Genomic DNA, 21,811 nt, shown 5'->3' with positions numbered 1-21,811 from the left:
TTGTACCCAAATCTAAAAAGTATACCACAAACCTTAAATCACAAACCCCTCATATATTAATAAAATAAATTATAGTGAGTAAAATATGAGTAATTTGAAAGTTAAATAAATAAATTAAAAATTAAACTTTGGTTACCAAAATAAAAGTGAAAAAATAATTAAGTGATGAATGATGTAATGTACCAATAAAAAATATCATATACATTATTTTCTTTAATTTTTAAATTGTATATATGATTTTATAATAAAATAAATTTTAGGTTTCCAGACCTAAGTATTGCTGTAAATAAGAATCGGTTATTCTGAACGCGGAGCCAGAGCCAGAGCCAGAGGAGAAGCTTCTATAAAATTCTTCACACCGTCTAAAACTGAAGTCACACTTATGAATCCTCATCGAAACTTCTCGAATTAACCAAACACCAACAGTCCATCCTCTCTTTAATTTCTCATCAAGTTCCGATCCTCCAATCAACTTACGGAGCTCTCCGCTACTTCCATTGAAGCATATCCACAAGCATTTGGCAGCCATGGCAGAAGACGGAACCGTAACACTCTACAACAACACGGCCATCACTGACGCCAAGAAAAACCCATTCTCTATCAAATCAGGGATTGCTCAAATGCTCCGTGGCGGCGCCATTGTCGAAGTATCGACCCTCAACCAAGCCAAACTTGCCCAGGAAGCCGGCGCCTGTTGTGTAGTCATCACCGAACCTAATCGCCGAGGCATTTCGCACATGCCCGATCCTTCTTTCATCAAACAAATAAAACGTGCCGTCTCAATCCCCGTCATGGCTCGTTCCCGCGTCGGCCACTTCGTCGAAGCCCAGATTCTCGAACGAGTAGGAGTCGATTACATTGACGAGAGCGAGGTTTTAGCTATAGCCGATGAAGATAATTTCATTAACAAGCATAATTTTAGATCCCCTTTCATTTGCGGCTGCAGGAACCTTGGGGAAGCGTTAAGGAGAGTGAGGGAAGGAGCTGCCATGATTCGAACGCAGAGGGACTTGTTGGGGACTGGTAACATTGCTGAAACGGTTAAAAACGTCAGGTCTGTGATGGGTGAAATCAGGATTTTGAATAACATGGATGAAGATGAAGTTTTCGCATTTTCAAAGAAAATTGCTGCCCCTTATGATTTGGTTGCTCAAACCAAGCAAATGGGAAGACTGCCCGTTGTGCATTTTGCTGCTGGTGGAATTGTGACTCCGGCAGATGCTGCATTGATGATGCAGTTGGGTTGTGATGGTGTCTTCGTGGGATCAGAAGTGTTCAGCAACTGTTTGGATCCGTATAAGCGTCTTCGAGGAATCGTGGAAGCAGTTAGGCATTACAATGATCCTCATGTGTTGGTGGAGAATAGTTGTGGACTGGAGGAGGAAATGGCTGGCCTTAATGTCAGTGAGGAAAGGATGGAACCCTTTGGAGGAGGAGCCTGATCAAGTAATGTATCTTCTTGCATGTTGTTGAGCGTACGACTGTTTCTTTGTTTCCCTTGCCGCTGTTGTTCTTGTACTTTTGCTAAGATAGTGATTTAGATATGCTATATTTTGCATGTTGAACTGTTCATGTAATTACATTTCTCACTACTTAATTGTTGATGAGATTGATGCGATATTTATTTACTTTTCTCAAATTTGGAGGGTGATACATTTCTACCCATGTCCAAAGATGTCGGATATGGATACTTTAGAAAGAAAAAAGAATTAAAGAGTGAAAGCAAGATAGATTCCAATCGTATGACCATACAATGGATCATTGTCAATTAGTCTGTAGCCTTTGTTTGAGCTTCATTTATAGTTTTCCATCACCTACCTGGTCTATGCATCTCAATGGAAACAATAATAAAAATAAAAGAGAGTACTGCCTTACGTTCTGCCGTAATATCTCCAAAGAAGACCAGCCATTAGATATGTTAGACCATAACCGTTCCTTTTTATCAACTTCAGTTGAGAGTGGACTTACTCTAATATGCCCTCTGTTTTTTTCAGCCTTTAGCTCCTTGCTCATTTAACAGCATCTCTACTTCTGCTTCATCCACTGAATATTAATTGCTTTAATTAAGATGAACACTGAATATATATTGTTTAGGCCTTAGAGGGTGTTAAAACAAGCAAGTCGACAAGAATGTGAAGCTAAAGCAATATTTAATGTTTGATGAAATCGAAAAAGTTCCGTGGCAACAAAACATATGCATAAAACATCGAGGTCCCTGTCAGTGGGGTTTCTCAGTCGTTGCATCGGCCATTTTTTTAACAGTTTACCAGCAGATTTGACTCCTATAGAAAGGTATGTATGTGTTGGAGTTTGACTAGAATTTTATATGATTTAAATTATTTGAGAAAAAATAAATCTAATTTAATTGAAAGTAGGAAGTATCTTCTATTTTATGAAACATATTTTGAGTACAATTCTTACTATGAAGTTTACTTTGTAATCAAATAATTATATCTATAAATAGATAATAGAGATTAGATATCAAGTATTTTATTGGGATTCCTCTTATATTCTCTTATTAAGATTGACAGCTAGGAATCCATCAATTGTTATTAACCACCCAGATTCCCCATTCATCTTCGATCAACCAACCTTACCCAATTTGTTTCTTTAAATCAAACCTTCAATTTCAATCTCTTTTTTGTTTTACCACAAGACAATTTTATTTGTTATCAGGGTAAAAATCATGGTAATGCATTCTCCCATTCACTGTTTTTATTTGTTTTCCCTGTTCTTTTATTTAACCTGAGTGAAAATCATGATTCACTGTTTTTATTCGTTTTTCCTGTTATGTATTTAGAGTGACAATTTTCTTAACGCCGCTCTAACAAGTGCGCATGTTTCTGCCATTAAAACAATCATTCCAATTGATAATCTTGTATCTGTTGCAGTCTCTGATGTCACTGATGCTACTGTCAGTAGCAAGGCTAGTAATGACGCTAGTGGCTGAGCCAGCAGCATCGATCACAACGCTGTTTTATTACAGTGAAGTTTTACCGCGAAACCTCAACTTAGAAAGATTGGTTCGACGGGACTTCGTGGATCCAGAAAACTACTTGTTCCATTTTCTCATTAACCTGTTGAGATGTTTTCGGTAGTAATTACCACTATTTGTGATCAATATTCATGGTTTACCTGTTCATGTATATTCTTAATATTTATCTGCATGGCCATGGGCGATAGTAACAACGATGCTTTTATGTTCATGCATGTTCATCTATATTTTCTATTTTTAACCTATATTCAAATATCTAAATTTAAGGTTTACATCTCATTAATAGTATGAATTCAAATGATAAATATTTTAGAATGTATATTTGTAAATTTCTTGAAAAAAACATTATAATTTTAATATTTAAATATGCATATTACCAAAATTTAAAAAGAGTATATCCCCAAATATCTAAATACGAACCATCCATGCTTCGAAACTCGTACAGTTAAGCCACCACTTACCCCCATTATGAACCAAAACACCCTTTTACATGGGTTATAAGCCATACGTATCTTAAAGCTTTTGACCAAATACGCAAGCCTTCTCGGGATTCGTTGGAACTGACCGGTCATAAAACTAGACACTTCCATATGTACCTCAATCGGGCTCTCAATTAGTCAACTCTCAGTCCACGAAGTTTCAATAAACTCAATGTGTTTAATATCATGTTTTATTGATGGGTAATTCAAAACGTTTAGATAGAATTGTAATTCCAAAATCATTCCCTATATATGTGAACAGACGGATTTAAAAAATCATTTAGGGTCAACAACGATGCTAGTTTAGAAGCGCAAGTTATGAATCACTCTCACATGAAATTGAATGTATCTATAAAAAAATCCATAATAAGATATCTACAGCTGTCAAGTGGAAGACATGTTCATGCCGCCGCAAGGTGTCTAGTGGAAGACATTTGTACGTATCTGCAAGTTTAATGTGCAATATTTTCACCTTATTCACGGGCAAGGTACAATGTGAGCTGATTGCTTAACCCTAAAAGGATTACTTCATTTTGACGCCATTTCCAAAAGTTTTGATGACTATTTACGTCCACTGAAGCAAACACAAACCAACTCCATTGACCATGCCTTTCACCCTGCTTTCATGCACAACTTATTGCCAGCTATCTCTATGGCCCCATTTATTTATTTAGCTACGCACCGTTCATTTCATTTTCGTCCATTAACTAATTATTTATAAAGTGACAAGTAAACCTTTGTTTTCGGATAATGTACATGAAGACGGCATTGCCCATTTGTCTTCACCTCCGTCTACTTCAAGACAACACAATAAGTGGCTTGCTATAGCTTAAATTCAAAGCACCTGACAATTTATTAGTTTAAACATGTCAGTTTATTTAAATTGATCTTTATAATAAAACAATTAAATTTATGTATTGAATAATAAAGAGACTAATTTAAATAGATATATAATAAAGATATTAAATTAATAAATTTAATAATAAAATATATAATTCAAAACTATCCTTGTAATAAAAAGACTTATCGAATACTCTCATCATATACTATATATATATATATATGTCCACTGATTATAATATTAATGTGAAAGATATTTACATATTTATAGTCATTACATGATGGATAATTCTATCCTTGATCACAAGTTTGTTTAAGACAAAATATACGTTAATAATTACGGAATACTTTAATTGCGTACGCACATCCTTTGTTTTTAACTACCGACCCAAAAGACCTTTTGTTATATTAATGGGAGTTGATTCAAGTAGTGAGTAGTTTGATATCGTTTAAGTATGTTTTCAGTTTGAGGTTTTGTGTATACAGAAAATCTTCACTGAAAAACTCACCCATTAAAACCAGACGTGCAACGCGATTTAATCTGAATTAGTCAAAACGAAATTTTAAAATCGGAATGTTATGTTAAAGTGTCATCTTATGACAATGAATCATACAACTTTTTTAATTAATGTGAGTGGTTCATTTCATAACATTTGTCCATATTTACATTATAGTTTTAAGTTCAAAACTCATTAACCATTTGACTTTAACTTATCTAATTAACATATGTCTTTAACTTATCTAATTAAAACAACAATTTTTAATATCCTTATCTTGATTAATTTGAGGACCGGTGAGCTTAATTATGTCTGTAGATGAAAAATAAGTAAAACATGTTTTAAAAAATAAATCAAAGATATAGATTATTGAAGTATAAAAGCATGGCGTATCATGTGATTGGTGGGGTCCAAAACCAAATACTCCTACCTAATTGAACTCTTGTGGAGTAGGGACAGAGAACCAATAAGTAACAACTTGTCTCAACTAATTATCACGGAAAACCGTGTAGATAAAATAGGGGTAAAGTATATAAATGATTTTTTTAACTATAGAGATGTTATTTTGTTGAAAATTTTAATTATTGAAAATTATGAAATAATTATTTGATAATAAAGTGATGTTTTGTTAAGTATCGATTATTAAAAATTATAAAATAATTATTTGACTATTCATATGTTTTAAACTTGTTCTTCATCGTTAAAAATTTGGTCACCGTTTGATAATGGTGAAACTAAAATTTTCAAATTGCATTGTCATAATTTTAAATTATGGTATCTAAATAAGATCATATAAATTAATATATAACATTGAGACTCGATAAATTAATGTAAAATATAACTAAACCAACATAAGGTGTCATTTTAAAGGGATTCAAAACTTTCTTAAAAGGGGGTTTCATTTATTTATTTATATTATATGTATTAAATTTATATATAAAATAAAAAATTAGAATTTTTTTGGTGTAAATTGACACCCCTCAATAGGCATTAGCTCGCCCATGCCGTCTAAGCTACGCATTAAATCATATTAAATACATACTTAATCCTTAAATGAGTAATTTTATTATTATTTTATGTAAAGACTATATAAATGTATAAAAATAAAAATGAATCAGAATAATATCAGTTTTTATTTTAAAAATATATATTATTATACTTTTTTAGTTGAATTAAAATTTGATTAACTAATAATATAAATACAATGAAAGAATTAATATAGGATATAAATATAGATAAGTAAACAAATATTAAATTTGTTAAGAAATTTCCACTAAGTTGATTAAAACTTCTTTCTTATTAATGAAGATTATAAAGCATTAAAGTGAAACAACTTTTCAAAATCCCATCGTGGACCATTGAACTTGCCAAACAAGAAACAAGCATTTGGAAATGTAATATTTTTTTATCAACGGATTTGATTCAATTGGTAAGTAGCTTGATATCGCTTAACCAAAATCTCAAGTTCGAGTTATTGTGTATGCAAAAAATTCCCGCTTGGAGACTCATCCACCAAAGACAGGTGTGTAACCCGAGTCGATTTATATTAGTCAAGGCGAAACTTTGAAACTGGAGTATAAAAAAAATACCTTTTTTATTTGTCATTTACTTACGTTATTTTTACAATAAAATTATATTTAAACTTTGTTCTATATATTATATATTGCAAAGGTTCTTCCTTTTTCAGTTTCAACTTGACCAATTGCCTTTATAGTGAAATGAAAAAGAAGGTGCGTTCTAATACTTGGCATGCAAGGAAATCGACTGTATTTTCATCCATATATAACAGCTGTGCTCCAAAATACAATGACGTGGAAACCTTCTTTTTTACCCAGAGCTTATGCTTTGAACTTGGACTTCTTTTATCTGTTTTATCCAATGGGATGTTGACGCGTGGATCTTAATATGCAAGCTTATCGGCAAATTTGGTCACCTTTTTTATTCTCTAACTTGTTAATGAAATCATATATTGCGGTGCTATATTAAATGTACAAAAGCTTTTGTAAAATTAGAATAAATATGCCTATTTTTGAGTTTTTATTTTATTTTCTAAATTCGGATTTTATTAACTATTAGTATTTTTTTAAGAATTGTTTAGTTTTTTTAGATATCTATGTATATAAAAATAATATTAATATTATATTTTGAATATAATTTGATTAATATTATATAAATAATTTGATATTACTTAACTTCATAATCGAAATTATAAACTAGCGCATGCTTTCAAGCGTAGGTTTAAAATAATAGTATATAATTTTTAATCCTATAATTAAAAAATAATCGTTAATGTATCTGATAATTTGTAAAAGAAAAATGAATAGACCATCAAAATATCTCTGATTGAGGCCATTTCATTCTTAATACAAATTGAATTACACACTTTATATGCCTATAAACACATGAACGTATGATTTTATGTTAATGAACTAATTATAAGATTTTAGAGGAAAACGGGCCTATAAAATAAGGTAAAAATATATAATTAATAAACAAATACACAAAAAATTAAAATTTATTACTTTATTTCTTATCTGTTGTTAATGAACATAAATATAATTATTACTAAATAACTTTAAAAATTATGTTAACAAACTGTGTTTAGAATCATAATGTATCGGTTAGTTAAATTGTATAATGACAACATTAATCCTAACATTTAGTAAAATGGCCACTTTAGTTCATTTCTCTAAAGTATTTTTACCCCAACGTTTTATTTTAGGTAAAAAAAATTATTGAGTGGATGAAAATCGTTAGTTAACTAACTGTTAACATTTTTTTATTGACTAAACAATTTCACGTGGGTTGAAATGTCGTCGTGAATGTATGTATGTCATGTCATATTAACAAAAAATATTTTTAATTTAATTAATTATAAATAATTATATTATATTAAATTAATAACAATCAATCATATGATGTCACATGACATCATCCGATGACATATAGTTTTAAAGGATTAAATTAAAGGATTTATACGTTACTCTATTATATTTTTGTGTTAAATTCTTAAAATAATAATTTTTAATTATTTTATTTGATAATTTTAAAATTTATTAATTATACTGATAGTAAATTTATTTATTTCAATCTTTTAAATTTATCATAAATACTCTTGTCATAATTCTATCATTGCTTATGAAAAATATTTTTAAAAATATTTATACTTATAGTGTATTAAACAATTACCTTAATATAAATAAAAAATATAATAATATGAACCAAAATGTATTGCACAAGTTATTATCTTAATAATTTCATGTTATCCTGTACATTTGTATATTTACCCTTTTTCAGATAAATAATATTGGTCTACTTTTTTTATATATATATAAGATATTGGTCTATTTTAAGTAGCATACATTAGAAAAAATAATTATAAAATGTTGGAATAATATAATTATTATAACTTTAAAATAAAAATGTACTTAACATTATTTATTATAAATTTATAAATATATTAAATATGAATTATTTAATTCAAAAAATAATATCCTTATTAAATTTAAAAATAATATCATGTTCAATTTGAAAATATTATTCCATGTATATATATAATTAAAACTATAGTTATCAATATTTTTATCCCATATAATTATCATCAGATTTTTTTTAAATTGTTATTTATCAATACTTTTATTCGTTTTAATTTTAAATATTTGTATAAAATTATAATTGTCAACATATTTTAATCCATATAATTTTAAATTTATTGACTCAATTAAAATCTAATGAGATGTAACTTAAAATTAGTTAAAAATATTAATTTTATGTGATTTTAATTTATCAACTAAATTAAATTTTAATAGATAAATAGTGTAACGTTGACAAAATTAAATTTTGAGGGTAGTAAATTGTGCAAAAATTAGTATTTTTTTAAAAATGGGATTTTTAATATCTATGTAATTATTATGATAACATATAAAATTATTATTAAAGTACACTTTTTATATTATATAAATATGATTATTTTAATTATTTTATAATTAAATTGATGTTAAGTTAATATATGACACTAACATGGTAATAAACTTTAAATCTTTAATAGTATAGATATATTTTTTTTGAGAAATAATAGTAAAGATATTCGATAATTAGAAATGGCGCAGCAAATTCATATAATCTTCCCTCTTTTTTTTTTTACAGATTCTTTAAACAGACCTTTCCCATTCTCTTCTTCATTAGAGAAAACCTCTAAAATTCCTTTCGTTTCAGCTTCTTTTGCTTCGCTATATACACTCCCAATTTACACTACCTGTCTCCTTATTATCGTCTGGCACTTTCTTTCCCTTTAACTGAATAACTTTCCTGGAAACTTTTATCTGAAAATCTTGCTTTTTGCATTTTGAAAAGAGCTTTCATTTGCTTCTTTGGGTTTTTGAAATACAGATTCCTATCTTCCTGGTGTAGCTTGAAGAAGACACTTTCAGCTCATTGTTATTATAAACCTGGTGACGAATCTTCTCTTCTTTCAACACAGCATTTCATTCTCCAATAAAAACGAAAAAAAGAAAGTTGTTTGCCTTTCAGTTTGGATTCTCAAGATGTTTGACTTGTTAGTTAAGCCAAAGTTCTATACAAAATGGTTAGGCAAACAAAACCCAGATTTTTTTCTTGCTTATTTCATTCTTTGCATGAAATTTCGATACCTTTGTTTATTTATTTTATTGTTTTGATTGGGTTTTCCATGTTTTGTTGGGTTAGCAAATCGGCTATAAAGATGATTAAGATGAGACTGGAGACGATAAAGAAGAAAAGAAATGCGGTGGAAAAGTATTTGAAGAATGATATTGCCGATCTTCTCATGAACGGTCTCGATGACAATGCTTACAGCAGGGTAACTACTTCGAGTGTAATTCGTCCTTTTCCTCTTTTCGCTCAATGATTTACGCTTTAACCTTTTGTAACAAAATCTGAAACTGAGTTTCATAATTATTATTTACGATGTTTTATGTTTGTGGTCTATAGTGCCAGCTTTAATAATTAGTATTTGACGATCTTATAGCTTTAATTTTCAAGAATAAAGTATTGTTCTACTTATGTTGGCATTTTCTGGAGTATACAGTTTCGGTTGCACAACGATGATGAACTTTTAATATTAGTTCTTCCCCCCCCCCCCATTTTTATTGTTTGTGTTAAGCATCTATTTGATGCATGAAAAGAACTTTAATATCGTCATCTTTCGTGTGCTAGGTTATGTTGCCTTCAATTGTTACTTGTTTTGGCTGACTATATTGAGTTTTAATATGGTATGTTTCCCGAGTAGAAGAAGATTACAACTGTTCTGAATGTTTTCCTGGTCACAGTTGACAGTATGATGCATTGATGACAAGGCAGCATTAATTTCATGACATGAGCTCCTTCATCAGGGTTCATGTGCTATGAGAATCTATATTGCTATTGTTTGCTTTCAATGAGCATTAGGTGGTCTAACCACCTAAAGTTCCCAACTTGAACCATTACATGTAATTTGAATATAGGCTTTAATTATTTAGATCAATGTGCAACTAATTTGGAATTTAATAATTTATGCATGATTATCTACATTTATCTGAGTGCACATATATCCAAATTTAACAACATTTGTGGATGGTTATGCAGGTTGAAGGTCTTCTGATGGAGCAAAAGAGAACATCTTGTTACAATTTCATAGAGCAGTTATGCGATTGCATTGCAAAACATATCTCAGTCATGCAAAAGCAGAGGTAAGTTGAGACCTTCGATTTTGTGGTACTCTATAGCCTATTCCTATTTATGGTACAAATATCATACCAAGTGCTTCATTAAATATTGTGTCAACATTTCGACACTCGAGCATAAGAATATTGGGAAATTCTTGCATTTGACTTATATTTTCTCTTCCAATACAGTGAGTGTCCAGAAGAATGCAGAGAAGCTGTCCCGTCTCTAATATATGCTGCAGCCAGATTTGCTGATTTGCCAGAACTGTGTGATCTCAGAACCTTATTTACTGAGAAATATGGGAATTCCCTAGATTTGTATCTGAATCAAGAGGTAATAAAGGGATGGCTTGAGGTCCTATAAGACTTGGTTGCCTTCTATTCTAAGGAATATTTTCTCTTTTCATACTAATAGATAATTGATTACATACAGTTTGCACAGAAGCTAAAGGTGGAGCCTCCCACAAAGGAGATGAAAATTCAATTGATGCATGACATAGCACAAAAGTTCTCTATTGAATGGGATTCCAAGGCTTTGGAACAGTCTCTGTTTAAGTCACCTCCAGTGGAGCAAGTAAGCCTCCTGCCTGGAACCTCGTAAAACACTCCGTCATGGTGGAACATGAGGCAGAACAACTTTGAATTCCTTTTGATGTTACATAATGCTATTGGTTTATTGTTAGTTCTATTTGCTTTCTTATTTGGGTTAACTTTGGAATACTCAAATTTGTTTTCATCCTGCATACAGCTTGATGCTCAAATGTTTCGCCTAATTAATTGTTTGACTTTTCTTGCAGAACAAGGCCCAGCAGAAGTCTTCATATGTTTCTGCTGCTCATAGATACAATTTGTATAGAAACAAGAAAGATGCTTTCGAGAAAAACAACAATCAAATTTACAAGAATGGGTTGAGTAACGTGCATGTGTACAGGAGGCCAAAAGGAAATGAAACAGACCTCACTTCTCGTGGGGGAATGGAGTATACAGATGATAAGTTAAAGCTGAATAGCAGCAGTGAAGGTGAAGTGACTGATCAAGATATCCCAAAGTCTAGTTCTTTTTTGGATGGAAGTGTTTCCGAGGATGGTATAGAGAACAGGAAGCCCTTTTTCTACAGGTTTATTCCTTCTCCCTATATAAGGCCTTTGAAACCACAATCGGGTTGGAAAGGTTTAAAAGGTTTTGGAAATGATGGAGCTGCAAATATTTGTTTGACATCCAAACGAATGGAAGAAGGCGATAAGAGGGATGAAGAAGAGAAGAAAATGGATGAGCTTTTGATGCATTACAGCAAGAAGAAATCGCCTTGTGAATGTTTGAGCAAATGGAAGACAGCACTTCGAGCACCACCCGGAATACAAGAATCTGACAACACAAGTAAAGGTCCAGGCTTAAGAAGCACTATATCTGACCCGAGTGCTCTTCCAGACGGAGTTGCTAATTTCTCCAAAGAAGCAACGAGTTCGACTGAGAGAGCTGGAAGGCATACCCGAGCCTCCTCATTTCAGCCACACATGCTTTCTGGGCATGTGCATCCGAAGCTACCGGATTATGATGATTTGGCATCTAGCCTTGCAGCTCTAAGAAGGCAGTAGAAGAATATATTCACACAAACACACGCGTGCATGTGTTATATAGGCATATAGCATTAGGAGATATTGCCATACATTCATATTCTTTCCAAGTTTCAGATTTTAAAGGCATCTATAGGAAATGAAATTGTTGTTTTGTTCATTCATTCATCACCACACATAGCTCTAGAGTTTTAAGTGCAATGCACGGTCAATGGTCATTCATGGAAAAAAAAGTATAGATATGATCTTGTTTATTACATGCGTATATTGTGTGCTTTCCAATCAATGATTTGAACTCTTGGAATATGTATTTCAATTTTCATGACAGGTTACATCAATGTTTTGAAATTCACAAAAATGTTTTAAATACAATTATATCCTTAAACGCGAATTCAAAATCTACGTAGGACACTGGTTGACAGAGGTTTACAGTTATATCCTATCACCCGATCTACACAAAAGCGAACCACCAAAACCCAAAAACAAAAGCATGCTAGAAGTTATTATTAAATGAAATAGTACATTACTTAAAAAAAATCAGCCAATAAAACCATACATTTACCTGACAGCAATTGCATAATCAGTCACCTAACCTAATAGAGCTAAAGTTAGATATATGCGTCAAATATAAATATTAATACTTCAAAGAAGATGGAACAATATATATCATTAGTCATTGTTGTATTAATCATGAAAAATCCAAATATTTTTTTGACTTAAATTAGAGGAATAAAAGAACGACAACAAAAGCTTTCATAATTAAAACAACCATCCATGGTTGAATTGGAAGCAAACAAAAAACCCACCTTCCTCTAAAATTATTTTCCTATAATAACACTCGGTCCCAACCGGTCCAAAGTAACATTTCTGCCAAAATCAAATGACTCTCTCAAAACTCGAACAACCCCCACCGCCACATGAACCGCCGTCGCCATCCCACTATTACACTGATGTACCACTCCAACCTCCTGATGAAAATTACGTCGTTTTGCGCCACTACTCCCCTGGAGGACGGCTCCGCTGGTGCGGCTACCCGGGACTATACACCGACACGGCTTCCTTCCTCTTGTTAGCTGCTACCTTGTTGTACATTTTCTGGCCCTCCGATCCCGCTATTAAACTCGTACGGGTGCATGTGAACCACATGCAAATCCATACCAAACCCATTATATCGTTGGATATCTCTTTGTTGATTACTTTGAAAGTGAAGAATTCCGACGTGTACTCCATGGACTTCGACAGCTTGTACGTCGCCGTCGGGTACAGAGGGAAGATGCTAGGACAATTATAAAATATAATTATTAAAAATGTAACAAAAATCAAGTTGTTTTAGTGGTTAAAGAGATGATTATTCTCCCTAGAGGTTCCGAGTTTGAACACCAAAGACGATGGTAAAGACAATTATAAGGTAATATCAGTTTTAAAGTTTCTCAACCATTTGATAATGAAATACCTAACACTCTAGCAGTCTCTAGTGCTCGAACATAGAACCTCTAGGGATATTGACGATGGTAATATAGATATTTATGATACACATTCACCAACACATGCTCTATGAAACTGAACATTTAATGCCAAATTTACTGATCAAAACAAATAACCACAAACATTAATAAGGAAACCTCCCAAAATAAATGCAAATTTTGAATTGATAAAATTACTTTCCAAATGGAAGTAAACAATTAAATATTAATTATATGAGATATCATATTTTAATGCTTTCTGCTGTCCATAAAATCTACCTAAATCACAACCACCCAATAAAACGTCTTTCATATCTACTATGAAGTTCTGGCCTCAATCTCGAGTAAAATAAATCTTCCATCATTTCATAATACCCTACCTTATTTGCCAAGTCTCACCAAGTTCCATAGAAAACTTAAAGCGCTTTACAAGGTAATTTTTCAAGTAGAGTATATATTGTTACAATGCACCAAGTGAATCTCTCTGCCTACGAGCTGTGGCCTTTTATACTTGGATAAACCAAATAGCTTGAAGAAAAGGAAAATGTCAAATAAACTTCAAAAATCTCTCCAGGATTACCTCTCCAAAATCAAAAGTAGCTCACCAAATACTCAATTCCCTTCAAAACCAGTCTCTTCTTCCAAAAAATGGATCCTCAAAGGGTGCAGACATCCCAGAACCTTATCTTTTGCAGTCAATCCTGCTAGAAATCATGGTCATCAAGGAGCCAATGACGATAATAATGATGATGCGGCCACGGTTGCGGATGTTGATCGTTTTCTCTTTGAGAATTTCAGGTCTCTGTACATCGAAGAGGATGATGAGGTTAACGAAAAGAGATGTAAGGTTAGATCAGGAGATCATGAAGATGATGATCATCTAGTGAGAAGCTCTCGTGAGTTTTTGCTTGATTCCCCGAGGTTTATGGATCGTCCCTCGTACCTTTGCGGTCCCAACAGGTTATTCGTGTCCGCAGGGTCGTCGAGTTTGCTTGTTGACAAGGCTGGGAGCAGCGCCGGAACCAACACCACCATGTCGATTTCGGAGAACATGGGTTCAACTTCTACCTCATCAGCTTCAACCAACAACGCTAATGCTTCCGACGATTCTAACAGCAATGGCGGTGCTGAGGGTGATGGTGTCACTGTCCGGAACGAATGCATTGCGGTGTTAACGTATTCTCCGAGTCCGTACGATGATTTTCGACGATCCATGCAAGAAATCGTGGAAGCGAGGCTGAAACATCATTCGAAAGTCGATTGGGATTTCATGGAAGAGCTCGTGTTTTGTTACTTGAAATTGAATGACAAGAAGTCTCACAAGTCCATCTTAAGTGCTTTCGTTGACCTGGTTGTGAATTTGCGTCAAAACGACATGAAGATTCCGGTCAACTGTCGGCATTTTAAGGTTAATAATGTAATAGATCACAGTAAATCAAGGAGAACTAGGCGCCATGTAAGGTAAGGATTTGGCAATTGTATGTTGTGCTTTAAAATAATGAAAAATAACAGGGCCATAGGTAATTTGTGTCCAATAAATATTGTTGATCTAAAAACTGTTATATTTTTTTCTTTCAATCTGGAACATGGTGTTATGGATACAAATGGGAGAGTGATTCAAGGAAGGACTTAAAAATTAGAAAATGCTCTGCTGTTCTGTAACATTTGGCGGATATTTGTGCTGATATTGTTCAAAAGAAGTGAATAAATATGGGGTAAACTACAGGGTTGGTTACTTTTGTTTCAATTTTATAAACATATGGTCACTGGATTCCAAAAATACAATTCTTAGTCACTTTTGTTTTGTTTTAATTAAGATGTGATCACTAAAACGTTTACTTTTTACCTGAACTCTTAAATTTTAGATAAATTGTTAATTATGGGTCTGTTTGTAAATTAAAAATAATTCAGGGATAAAATGTCAATTTACCCATTGTTTTCATATGTTTTCTTCCCCAACCCGTCTTCGCCGCTTCCCCTGCTTCAAACCATCTCTTGTGAGCCTCTCGAAACCATTATAGCAACCATGAACTTTGTTTAAACATAGGAATCCACGATAAAACTATCTACGTGCACAAAGGAAATAGTGAAGAAAATCTTGGTGATGTTATTTATATAAAGCTCGTGTATTAGACCTTTGTTTTCCACCCACACCATATGTTTGAAGTTTTGTTTGTGGGTCTGGGGTGGTGTTGAAAAACGAGAGATGGCAATTGGAGTGGGTCTTTACAATCCGGAGTTTTAAAGAGAGAAACTGCTAATTAGCTAATTAGTCTTCCTTGCTAATATTTTGATGTTAGTGGGAGGCAAAATTTTGCTCTTTTTACGAGGATTTTAAGTGTTGATTCATTTCATAGTTGTAGGATCTCTCTTGGGATTAGTAATCACTTCCAATTCTGGGTAATGTTGATTTCCTCAGCATTCTGTTTTTTTTTTCTGGTTTCAGTTAAGGTTTCACATTATTTCTGGGTTCATTGTTATGTATGAAGATTCTTCCGGTTTTGTTCTTTACTCGTTCGCTGATAAGAATAATCATGCTTTCATGTATAAATTCCAGGAAACTCTTCAAACTGTTATCAAATCAAGGCTATCGGACGTTTTACCGACAATTCATTACCTATACTGTTCTCAAATCATGTTTTTCGTCAAGCTTCTGTAAGTTTGAAGATTAGCGATGGAAAGAAGCCTTTTTTTGGGGCATGAAAAGGGTTGGAGTTTGCACTACGTAAACTTCAAAAATGAGATGAGAGGTGCCCAATAATGTGGTATTGTTATAATAAAAAACAATAGTTACACTGAATGGGCATGTGAATGCATCTGCCATTGATCACCTTGGTCATTGTATAAAGAGTTTATATGAACCATGCCAGACGACTCCAAATTCGATGGCATTGTCCTGGATGAAAAAGTACAAGGCTTCGGCCGTCTTTCTGCTCCAGTTATTTCTGTCTCATGGCCTCGCTTGACAAAAAGTAAAAAACTGACCGACAGAACCAATCGGTTGCACATCCTATTAGTGTAGAGAACCCCATATTAGTTAATGACAAGGGACCGTGCACCGATCACTATCACGGATTAGAATATAGAATCCTAAACCTAATCATGAGATCTACTTGCCCTTTCAAAAAGCAAACTGAAGTTATTTAACCGGATTGCATATTTCAAATTTGATCGTTGGTGACATCAATGGTAGAGGGCAAAAAGGATTACCGGTGAAATATAACCACTAAAGCATTAAAAGTGACAATGTTGGTTAAAAAATAAAAATATAACTCAAAATAGCATTTGGCAAGAGGCTCCAACATATTATACAACAACATTTAGCATTCAACATTGAATCGAAATGGTGAATATAACTGGGTTTTGCATGCATTACCCGCTGGCATTCTCGGTGGAGTTATCCTCTTCATCACCCTGCTGTATTTTTGCAATTTCAGCTTGTGTACTTTCCATGATCTGCCTCTTTTGCATTTCCATCTCTCTATGAAAATCCATTCTCATCTTCTCTAATTCCAACATCTGCTGCCTTTTACTATTCTCAATCTTTTCATATATGTCGCTGAATTTATGGATTGAATCCGCAAGCAATCGGAATGAAGAACCCTCATCAGATTGCCTCCCAAATCTTCTCTTTTTAGGTGGCAATCCATCTGAGATGTCCTCGTCACTATCACCAGATTCGGAATTTGCTGGACTATCCCTCATTTTGTCCATACCATTTGCTCGGCTCGAGTAAGGCCTAGGCGTAAATACAGCCTCACCTGATTCCAAACCACAAGACAGTCCACCCTGTTGTGGAGGAGTTGACATTAACATATACAACTTCCTGAAATAAACCCATTTGCTAGTGGTAGCACCAGTCTCTGCCAGCATAGCCTTCTCCTTCTTGTACTTCTTCTTTAATGTATCCAGTCGATTGCGACACTGGGTGTCAGTCCTTTCAATACTCGAAACCTCTGAAACTTTATCTGCAACCTCCTGCCACTCCTCAGATCGAAGACTCTTCCTCCCACGTTGCAAGAAACAGTCACCCCAAGCATCTAGTAGAACAAATGTCTCACGTTCAGTCCAGTCTGTGAGAGAATTCCTCCCACCGTGAGAGGGCTTTGGCACCGACGGCAATGGAGCTGCAACTGATGGTGCCGGTACACGAGGAGCAAATTCATAACTTGACATCATACTCTTAAATTTCCTCTTTTTTGGGTGCCTCTCCAAGTCAACACCATTGTTCTTTTCATTATAGCCTTTTGGTTTATCACAGTCTTCATCATCGAGCTCCTCCTCCTCATCGTCGTCTTCATCATCATCCATGTTCTTTCCTACATACCGAACACCATTAGTTTGGTCATGATTTTTCTCTTCCCCGTCCAAATCCTCCTCATCTTCCACATCATCTTCATCGTCATCGTCATTAACATATTGATTCTCAGATGATGTAGAATATGGAATATTTCTAACAGGAAACTTTCGGTGACTCGAAGAACCATAACCCTGCTGGTGACTAACACCATATGGATTTGGAGGATATCTAGCATCATCCTCAATGTTATCCATTAAAACCAAAGACTCAGCTCAACGGTGAGAAACCCCAAAAGTATCCTAAATTCCAAGCCTATCTCAAAAACAAACTTGTATATAGAAAAACTAAAAAAGCGTACTTCCCCTACACCTTAGTAGCTCCAAACCCAAATTTCATCTTTCCCATGCAATCAAGCATGAAGAACAATATAGCCATCCTTCTCTTCCAAAAACAATCCCAACAACTGTCATCAAAATTCACACACTTCGGAGAAAAATTAAATCCCGAAGGTTCTAAAATCCTTTTGAATCTTTTCTCTTCGTAAAAGTAAAGAAATTCAAAACCTAGCTTCCTCCTTTATTATCGAATCAAACAACAAATACCTTTAAAAATTACTCAAATAAATCAACTTTCTCACCTGTAAATCACAGAATTCTAAATCTTTTCCATAAATATAAAATCCGACCCACCATCATCAAGGTCAATACAGACCCTAAATCTTTAATTTCAAGGAGCAATTGAATCAAAACTTACCTGAAAAAAGTGCTAGAATCTCTCAAACTGCTTTTCAACATCAAATCCTAATTGAATCTATAACAAGCGTCGAACTCATACAAATTTAAGGCAAATTGAAGCTTTTCATTTTTATTGGATGAACATTATTATTAGTAGTATTTTTCAAGGAAGAAGAAATTGTGGACAAAAGTATAATATTTGGAAGGGAAAAAATATATATTTTAGATTTATTAAAAAAAAAGGATCGCTAGTCGCTACGCTTTATGCGTGTTATTTTTTTTTTCTCATGATAGCAGGCCTTGAAATTTATAAGCCCATCGGGTTAAAAGGGCTTAAAGTTTATTTTCGTTTTTCTTTTATTGGACTGAAATCGAAGTAATAAACTCGATAAAATTTCAGGTTTGGTATTCGGTAATTTCAAGTGTCAAATATAGATAAATAATAAAATAAGATTATTATTTAATCATTACATTATTGATTTAAAATATAAGGTTTAATTTATTTAGTTTTAAAATTTAAAATGACCTAAAAATTGAGAAATAAAAACTTAATTTATTAAGTTTCCAAACTTTAAAATTAAATAATTTACAATTTTTCACAATTTAATTTTATTTGTTTGAGAAGATATTCAAATAATTTTTTTCCTAACAATAATGACAAGGATTCAAACTTATCCAAATGTGTTGGGAGAAGAAATCTATTTTATTTACATAACTTGACAAATTTAATCCTCCTAAAATAAGCAAAAATTAAGAAAAATATAGTAAAACAAAAAGGGAGAAATAACCGAGATAATGTAAGTGAGATTTTTTTTAATTTCTAATATAGTTCACGTCGGGGATTATTTCGGTGAATTGAACAGTACCAAACTAAAGACGTCAGATGTTTTAAGTGTTTTCAAGCTAAAAATAAAGAATTCACGACTATATGGGGTCTTCAAGTAAATGAATAAGACTCTGCTACTACATGACGTCTTTAGATAAATTGAAAAAACCCTAAAAATATACGACATCTTTATACCAATAATTGTTCTAGTTCGAAAAATAATATAATGGATAGTTTACATGGGAAATTTATTTTTCCCGGTGCCCTATATGCAGTGTTTTGAAAATCAGACCGGACGGTCGGTTCAACCGGGGATCGTTCCTAGTCCGGTTCAATCTACACCGGTTGAACAACTACTAGTGAACCGGTCAAAACCGCTGAACTGTTCGAACCGGGCCGGCTGAAAATCAGAAAAAATCGAGAAAAACAGCCAATTTTGTTTTTTTTTTAAATTAAACCAAACGACGTCGTTTGTTAAATGAGCCAAGTCGAACTCGAGTATTGTTGAGCTCGACTCGAACTTGAAAACTTTAAAAGTAAGCTCAACTCGACTCAAACTCACGAGCTAAAAATTATCAAGTTCAACTCAAACTCGAAATATAATATTGAAACTTGAACTCAAAAATGCTTGAACTCAAAAAAAAATTAGAAGCTCAATTGAAGCCTAAAATTCCAGCTTGATTGAAGTGAATGAATAGTTCACTCAATGCTCACCAAAAGGCTCCATGATTTTGAATGTCAAATTACCTCTATTATTTATAGAATTTAGTTGTGATGCTCTTCTATGTTTCTTAGCCATGTGAGATTGTTTTGTTCTCATATTTTTACTCTTTAGCCTTTTGGGATGTATGTTTCTTAGCCATGTGGGATTGTTTTAAAAAAAATTAAACCAAACAATATCATTTTGTTATGATTTTTTTAACCCCAAATTTATTTTTTAATTATAGTTATATAATTATATTTATTATTTAATATGTTTTACCTTAAATATTATGTTGTAGTTAATTTGAATCATTTTGTTTCACTTGATTTTATGGTTTTTAACTTATATATGTTATGACTTGCTTTGAATATAACTTGTGATATAAAAAATTATTTTTTATTAAATATTTTTTGTATTTTTATTTAATTTTTTAAATAATTATGACATCGTCCGATTCTTCCGACCAGTCAAACTGCTTAAACCAGTGAACCGATATCATGACCGATTCACTAACCAGTCCAGTTCTGAAAATCATGCCTATATGGCGGCGAGGAAGCGGAACAGAAAGCCCCATGATGCAATGCAACTCCAGGCGGCTATTTGACATAACTGACACCGTTTTTTTTTTAATTTTCCCTTTCTGACACCGTTTGATCAATATTTCAGAAGTAGCACCCTTTCTGCTGAGTTGGCAAAGGCGCGTCCCCGGGGACGCGCTTTACCCGTGTTTTCACTGAGTTAGATGTCACGTGTGGAAGGCGCATCCCCAGGGACGCGCCTTTGCCAACTCAGCAGACACGTATTTTGTTTAATAATAAATAGTTTATTTTTATTATTATTATAAATTAATAAGATATTATGTAAAATGTTTCGATTATAATGTAAGAATTATCAAATGTATTTTGTTAATGTGTGTTAAAGGTGGAGTGAATTATATACATTAATATGATATAACAATATATGAAAACCAATTTTGACTTTATTGTAGTTATAGGAAAAATGTATGAAATTATAATATTACACATATGGTTATATTATTATTTTTGATTTTGATTATCGATCTATTAATTTTATCAGTTAATTATTTAAATGTTATCAATCTAGTCATCTCATATCAATATTTAACGAAAATATTGATGCATAAGTTAATAAATTAGTATAATTACATATTTAATCTTCAAGACTTACATATTTTATAAAATTAATATTATTGAAAATTTAATTTAATAAATTTAATCCTCCAATCAGAACATGAAATGTGTCATCGTATACATAAATTTTTTAATAACTTTTAATTTGTTTAATTTAATATTTTTCTCTACTTAGAAGGTGGAATTATTATTATATTTAAAAAAATTTATAACTAATAATATTAATTATTATATTAAATAAATATATTAAATATATTTATGTATTTAAAAGTTAAAAAAAAATTATTTAGGTGTACATACATTGACAAATTATATAAATGCAATAACATTAAATTATTAGAAACAAAAACATTCATTTAAATACAATATTAATTACATAAGAGTTAACGGTTATATGATGATAACAGAGCTGAACATTTTTTCTATTGTGCCCGATGTTTCTACAATGCCCACATCGTTTTTGTTCTGTTGACTTCTCCCGAATATCCATATCACATTGTATTCTAGTAGATTTTGGACGACCTGAGTCCCTCAATAGCAATGGATCTGGTACAATTGTAACCCAAGT

At 32.6% G+C, this 21,811-nt stretch overlaps 5 protein-coding genes across 5 annotated transcripts; 4 read left to right on the top strand and 1 right to left on the bottom strand.

Annotated features, from left to right (window-relative positions):
- The first annotated feature begins 332 nt into the window (after window positions 1-332).
- LOC120190267 (pyridoxal 5'-phosphate synthase-like subunit PDX1.2) lies at window positions 333-1,584 on the top strand. The gene has a single exon (XM_039193366.1). The coding sequence runs from the start codon at window positions 528-530 to the stop codon at window positions 1,440-1,442; it is 915 nt and encodes a 304-aa protein (XP_039049297.1). The 5' UTR covers window positions 333-527; the 3' UTR covers window positions 1,443-1,584.
- Window positions 1,585-9,221: 7,637 nt separating this feature from the next.
- LOC120190263 lies at window positions 9,222-12,272 on the top strand. Its single transcript, XM_039193363.1, has 6 exons — window positions 9,222-9,396; window positions 9,516-9,648; window positions 10,413-10,516; window positions 10,682-10,826; window positions 10,926-11,066; window positions 11,290-12,272. Exons 1-6 carry the CDS (start codon window positions 9,356-9,358, stop codon window positions 12,085-12,087), a joined length of 1,362 nt encoding a protein of 453 aa, XP_039049294.1. The 5' UTR covers window positions 9,222-9,355; the 3' UTR covers window positions 12,088-12,272.
- Window positions 12,273-12,946: 674 nt separating this feature from the next.
- LOC120190248 lies at window positions 12,947-13,357 on the top strand. Its single transcript, XM_039193350.1, has one exon. The coding sequence runs from the start codon at window positions 12,947-12,949 to the stop codon at window positions 13,355-13,357; it is 411 nt and encodes a 136-aa protein (XP_039049281.1).
- Window positions 13,358-14,038: 681 nt separating this feature from the next.
- On the top strand, window positions 14,039-15,006 carry LOC120190266 (transcription repressor OFP14-like). The gene has a single exon (XM_039193365.1). It carries the CDS (start codon window positions 14,074-14,076, stop codon window positions 14,992-14,994), a length of 921 nt encoding a protein of 306 aa, XP_039049296.1. The 5' UTR covers window positions 14,039-14,073; the 3' UTR covers window positions 14,995-15,006.
- A 1,729-nt stretch (window positions 15,007-16,735) lies between these two features.
- Window positions 16,736-18,691, bottom strand: LOC120190679 (trihelix transcription factor ASIL2-like). Its single transcript, XM_039193731.1, has 2 exons — window positions 18,583-18,691; window positions 16,736-18,403 (listed from the first exon to the last, which is right to left on the bottom strand). The coding sequence occupies exon 2, from the start codon at window positions 18,081-18,083 to the stop codon at window positions 16,902-16,904; it is 1,182 nt and encodes a 393-aa protein (XP_039049662.1). The 5' UTR covers window positions 18,084-18,403; window positions 18,583-18,691; the 3' UTR covers window positions 16,736-16,901.
- Between the last annotated feature and the right edge of the window lie 3,120 nt (window positions 18,692-21,811).

The sequence above is a fragment of the Hibiscus syriacus genome, unplaced genomic scaffold (assembly GCF_006381635.1).
Source record: "Hibiscus syriacus cultivar Baekdansim isolate YM2019G1 unplaced genomic scaffold, ASM638163v2 tig00116962_pilon, whole genome shotgun sequence".
Lineage (NCBI taxonomy): Eukaryota > Viridiplantae > Streptophyta > Magnoliopsida > Malvales > Malvaceae > Hibiscus > Hibiscus syriacus.
This window is presented reverse-complemented; position numbering and strand designations above follow the sequence as displayed.

Bases quoted from the DNA above. Each gene is read 5' to 3' on its own strand.
- LOC120190267 (XM_039193366.1), top strand. From the start codon at position 528: ATGGCAGAAGACGGAACCGTAACACTCTACAACAACACGGCCATCACT.
- LOC120190263 (XM_039193363.1), top strand. From the start codon at position 9,356: ATGTTTGACTTGTTAGTTAAGCCAAAGTTCTATACAAAATG. The intron at 9,649-10,412 runs GTAACTACTTCG...ATGGTTATGCAG, and splicing joins ATGACAATGCTTACAGCAGG to GTTGAAGGTCTTCTGATGGA. The intron at 10,517-10,681 runs GTAAGTTGAGAC...CTTCCAATACAG, and splicing joins TCAGTCATGCAAAAGCAGAG to TGAGTGTCCAGAAGAATGCA.
- LOC120190679 (XM_039193731.1), bottom strand. From the start codon at position 18,083: ATGGATAACATTGAGGATGATGCTAGATATCCTCCAAATCCATATGGT.
- LOC120190266 (XM_039193365.1), top strand. From the start codon at position 14,074: ATGTCAAATAAACTTCAAAAATCTCTCCAGGATTACCTCTCCAAAATC.
- LOC120190248 (XM_039193350.1), top strand. From the start codon at position 12,947: ATGACTCTCTCAAAACTCGAACAACCCCCACCGCCACATGAACCGCCG.